General features: G+C 45.8%; 1 protein-coding gene across 1 annotated transcript; it reads right to left on the bottom strand.

Moving 5' to 3' along the window:
• Positions 1–1,403: 1,403 nt before the first annotated feature.
• On the bottom strand, positions 1,404–2,756 carry LOC136043611 (uncharacterized). Its single transcript, XM_065728518.1, has one exon. The coding sequence runs from the start codon at positions 2,754–2,756 to the stop codon at positions 1,404–1,406; it is 1,353 nt and encodes a 450-aa protein (XP_065584590.1).
• Between the last annotated feature and the right edge of the window lie 1,672 nt (positions 2,757–4,428).

A 4,428-nucleotide genomic window follows, 5' to 3' on the forward strand; every position in this document is an offset into this window, starting at 1 on the left:
GCAGACGTATCAGGGACCGGACCAGATTAAATTAGAAATAATCGTTTTCACGACTTGACCATCTGGGGGGAGTCGGGGGTCGGTTAATTCGAAAAAAATAGAAAAAATGAAGTATTTTTAAATTACGAACGGGTGATGGGATCTTAATGAAATTTTGGAAGGATATCGTGTCTCAGAGCTCTTATTTTAAATCCTGACTGGATCCGGTGACATTGGGAGGAATTGAGGGGGGAACCTAAAATCTCGGAAAATGCTTAGAGTTGAGGGATCGGGATGAAACTTGGTGGAAAAAATAAGCACAAGTCCTAGATACGTGATTGACATAACCGGAACGGATCCTCTCTCTTTGGAGGAGTTGGGGGGAGGGTTAATACTGAAAATTTAAAAATGAGTTTTTTTTAACTTACGATGGAGTACTTACTTGTACTTGTGGCGGGAATCAGGCGTTTCCACCTCGCCCGGCATCGATGATCTTAGATACCCTCTTGGACCATGTTGATCGATCTTGTGCCAGCTGCTCTGCAAAGGCGAGCCACTGTGTTGACAATCTGTGACCGAATTTTCTGAAACCCCCGATTGGTTCAAGGTCTGACTTGGCCAGGTTCCACCAGTTCTTCCTCTGTCCTCCTTGGCGTTTCTTCCAGTAGCTAATAGGCTCAACTAGAAGTATTTGGCGAGGCAGGTACTCTGGCGGTTTCCATAATACATGGCCCAACCATTTCAAACGGCGTTCTTTAATAGTGAGCACAACATCTCTCTGAATATTCCACATTCGACGTATATTCACGTTGGAGATACGGTCACGTAGCTGTACTCTGAGAATTCTTCGTAGACAAGTATGCTCAAACGCCTTAAGTGTATTCTCTTGTTGTAGTTTTGCCGACCATGTGTCGCACCCGTAAAGGAGAACGGTGCGGACTAGTGCCATGTAAATTCGAACTTTCGTTTGGACACTGATTTCACGGCGATTCCATAAGGTTCTCCGAAGGGAGGCAAAGACTGTCTGCGCTTTCTGTATTCTCTGTTGGATATCAGCGTCGGAAGATCCGTCAGTACAAAGCTGGGAGCCTAGGTATGTGAAACGGTTGACTTTTTCCAGCTGAACTTGGTTGACAGTTAGTGGGAATGGTCCTGTGTCGTGGTTAATAGCCATGAATTTCGTTTTCTCTGTGCTCACTTTCCAGCCGATCAGATCTGCCCAGGCCACAACGCTGTCAAGCATGTTTTGGGCTTCTCCAGGGTCTGACAGGAGGCCAACATCATCCGCATAATCGAGGTCAGTCAGTGAGAGATTCTGTCCAACCTGCGCTCCTGGATAAGACGATAGAGCATTTTCAAGCACCCAATCGATGCAATAATTGAACAGAGTCGGAGAGAGGACACATCCTTGTTTTACTCCGAACTCAACCAGAAATTTTCCAGTCTTTTGGAAAAGTGTTGGTCCTCCACACTTCTTCGAGAATGCCTTGGAGCTGTTCAGCAGTGACCTCAGGGCATTGTTTGTATAGTTCCGGGGGGAGGCCGTCTTCACCTGGGGCTTTGTGGTTTTTTAGGGTTTTGATCGCTTTTAGTATTTCGGCTCTGGTCGGTGTATCCAGCTCGATATCGTAAGGCTCTTTAGAGACGGAAGTTGGGAAGGCATCATGAGTAGATGAAGGGGATGGGTTCAGGAGGAGCTGAAAGTGATCCTTCCATCTTGCTGAACGTTCCTTCTGACAACTAATGATTTTTCCTGATCTGTTTTTGATTATTTCTGAGACAGCAGCTTTCTTACAAACGGATTCCTTCAGGATCTGGTAAATCTTGCTGGTGTCATGTGAGCGTGCTGCTTTCTCTAATGACTCGGCAGCATCTTCCCACATTGGGCGGCGGTCCAGCCGAACAGAGCGTTTTACCTGTCTGCGTAACTCCTTTGTTTCTTCTTTAAGGCCTCCCATCTTTTGTCTTCGCTCACCGACTATTGACAGGGTTCTAGCGGTTATCCAGTGTTGTCGTTTGATTTTTGCTCGGCCTAGGATTTCATCGGCAGTCTCTGTCATCACGGTTTTAAAGGTCTCCCATCTCTTATCGGGGGTTAGGTTTTTATCAGAGCTGAGGGCGTCAAACCGGTTAGTTAGTTCCAAATTGAGGGCCTGCCGCACTTCTTTGTCTTGAAGTTTACCGATATCGAAGCCGACCTTGGACTTGTTTTTTGTTCGAATTGCAAGACGTAGCAAAATTTTTGCTGCGACGAGCCTGTGGTCAGATCCAGACTGTGAGCCTGTGTCCGCGCCATTGTAAGAGCGAGAGTCCTGCACGGAGCTTCTCCAGCGCTGGCGTACGAGAATGAAGTCAATTTGGGCCTTAGTGACACCGTCATTTGAATGCCAAATTAAGAGGTGGCTAGGTTTGTATTGAAATATGGTATTGGTGATAACAAGGTGGTTCATCAAGGCATAGTTTACCAACCTCTTTCCATTCTCGCATCTGTGACCCTGTCCAAATTTTCCCAGGATTTGTCTTGTGGTCTGGTCAGATGGACCAACTCTTGCGTTGAAGTCTCCAGCAACAATCAAGTAATCACGTGCGGCAATAGAAGAAGACAACTGCTGCAGTTCACCGTAGAAATCATCCTTGGTCGTTTCAGTAGCGTCACGGATGGGGGCATAGGTAGAAATTATGGACACATTTGCAGGGTTTCCTTTTAGTCTGATTCTAGCAAGTCTACAGGAGACTGGTTCCCATTCTAGGAGAGCGTTTCTGGTTCTTTGGTTCATGATGAAACCAACTCCGTGGAGTCATGAATTATCTTCTATTCCGGAATAGAAAAAGTGGAACTGATGTAGTGTTTCTGGAGCCGTTATAACTATAGAGCCAGAACCGGAGATTCTGGTCTCGGATATGCAGAGTATGTCTATGTTGTACTTCTCCATCTCATGGACAAGAAAAGCTTGTTTGGCTTCTTGTTTAGCGGATCTTACATTCCAGCATCCAACATTTATTCTGGATTTTGCCTGTTTAATGACTGCGGTAGGTTTTCCTAGATTTATGGCGTTGAAAAGATTTTTCGACTTCGCCGCCATATTCAAAGTCGCGTCGCCTGCCGGGAACGCCGTAGTATGGTTGGCTAGTTTACTTCTCGACACCCGCGCCAATACGGGGGCCGCGTCGCTTGCCGGGGACGTCGTAGTTGTTACAACTTTTCTTCTAGGTCTCAGATCCATCAATGTTTCTTGGGAATAGAGTTGACCGCAAGGTCCCCAGTCTTGCGGGTCACCCGGAGCGCGTTGGCCACCAAATCGCTCGGTGTGGAGCTCAGTAGTGTTTACACCCTTCCACCGCTTTGAGGTGCGCTGCCGGATTTCCTCTGCTGCCCAGGGACGGAAGATCGAGCCTCATTGCCTGTAACTACCGTCACCGCTATGGAGGTATACAGGCTTAGCTTGACCTTTGACTCCCACCTAGAATCAGCAGGGGCTTTACGATGGAGTGATCAGATCTTAATGAAATTTGATTTTTGGAAGGATATCGTGTCTCTCAGATCTCTTATTTGAAATCCCGACTGGATATGGTGAAATTGGTGGGAGTTGGGAGGGGGATCTAAAATCTCGGAAAACGCTTAGAGTAGAGGGATCGAGATGAAACTTGGTGGTAAAACTAATCATAAGTCCTAGATACGTGATTGAAATAACCGGAACGGATCCACTCTCTTTGAGGGAGTTGGGGGAGGAGGGTTAAGTCTGAAAAAATAAAAAAATGAGGTATTTTTGACTTACGAAAGAGTGATCGGATCTTAATGAAATTTAATGTTTAGAAGGATATCGTGTCCTAAAGCTCTTATTTTAAATCCCGACCGGATCAGGCGAAGGAAAAGTTGGGGGCGGAACCAAACATCTTGGAATACGCTTAGAGTGGAGGGATCGGGATGAAACTTGGTGGGAAAAATAAGCACAAGTCCTAGATACGGGATTGAAATAACCGGAACGGATCTGCTCTCTTTGGGGGAGTTGGGGGGAGGGTTAATTCTAAATATTGAAAAAAATGAGGTATTTGTAACTTACGAACGGGTGATCAGATCTTATTGAAATTTGATATCTAGAAGGGTCTTGTGCTTCCGAACTCTCATTCTAAATCTCGACCAGATCCGGTGACGTTGAAGAGAGTTGCAAGGGGAAACCGAAATTCTTGGAAAAGCGTGAAAATCGAGGTATCTTGCGAATGGATGATCTGATCTTAGTGAAACTTGATATATAGAAGAGTCTTATGTCTCAGATGCTGCATTTTCAATTTGAATCGGATCCGGGGACGAAGAGGGTCGGAGGGAGAAACATAAATCTTGAAAACCGGTAATCTTGGAAAACCCTTAGAGTGGAAAGGTCGGGATGAAACTTGATGGGAAGAATAAGCACAAGTTATAGATACGAGATTGACATAATTGGTACGGATCCG

The sequence above is a fragment of the Artemia franciscana genome, unplaced genomic scaffold, assembly GCF_032884065.1.
Source record: "Artemia franciscana unplaced genomic scaffold, ASM3288406v1 Scaffold_7588, whole genome shotgun sequence".
Lineage (NCBI taxonomy): Eukaryota > Metazoa > Arthropoda > Branchiopoda > Anostraca > Artemiidae > Artemia > Artemia franciscana.

Coding starts and splice junctions, on each gene's coding strand:
- LOC136043611 (XM_065728518.1), bottom strand. CDS start 2,756: ATGAACCAAAGAACCAGAAACGCTCTCCTAGAATGGGAACCAGTCTCC.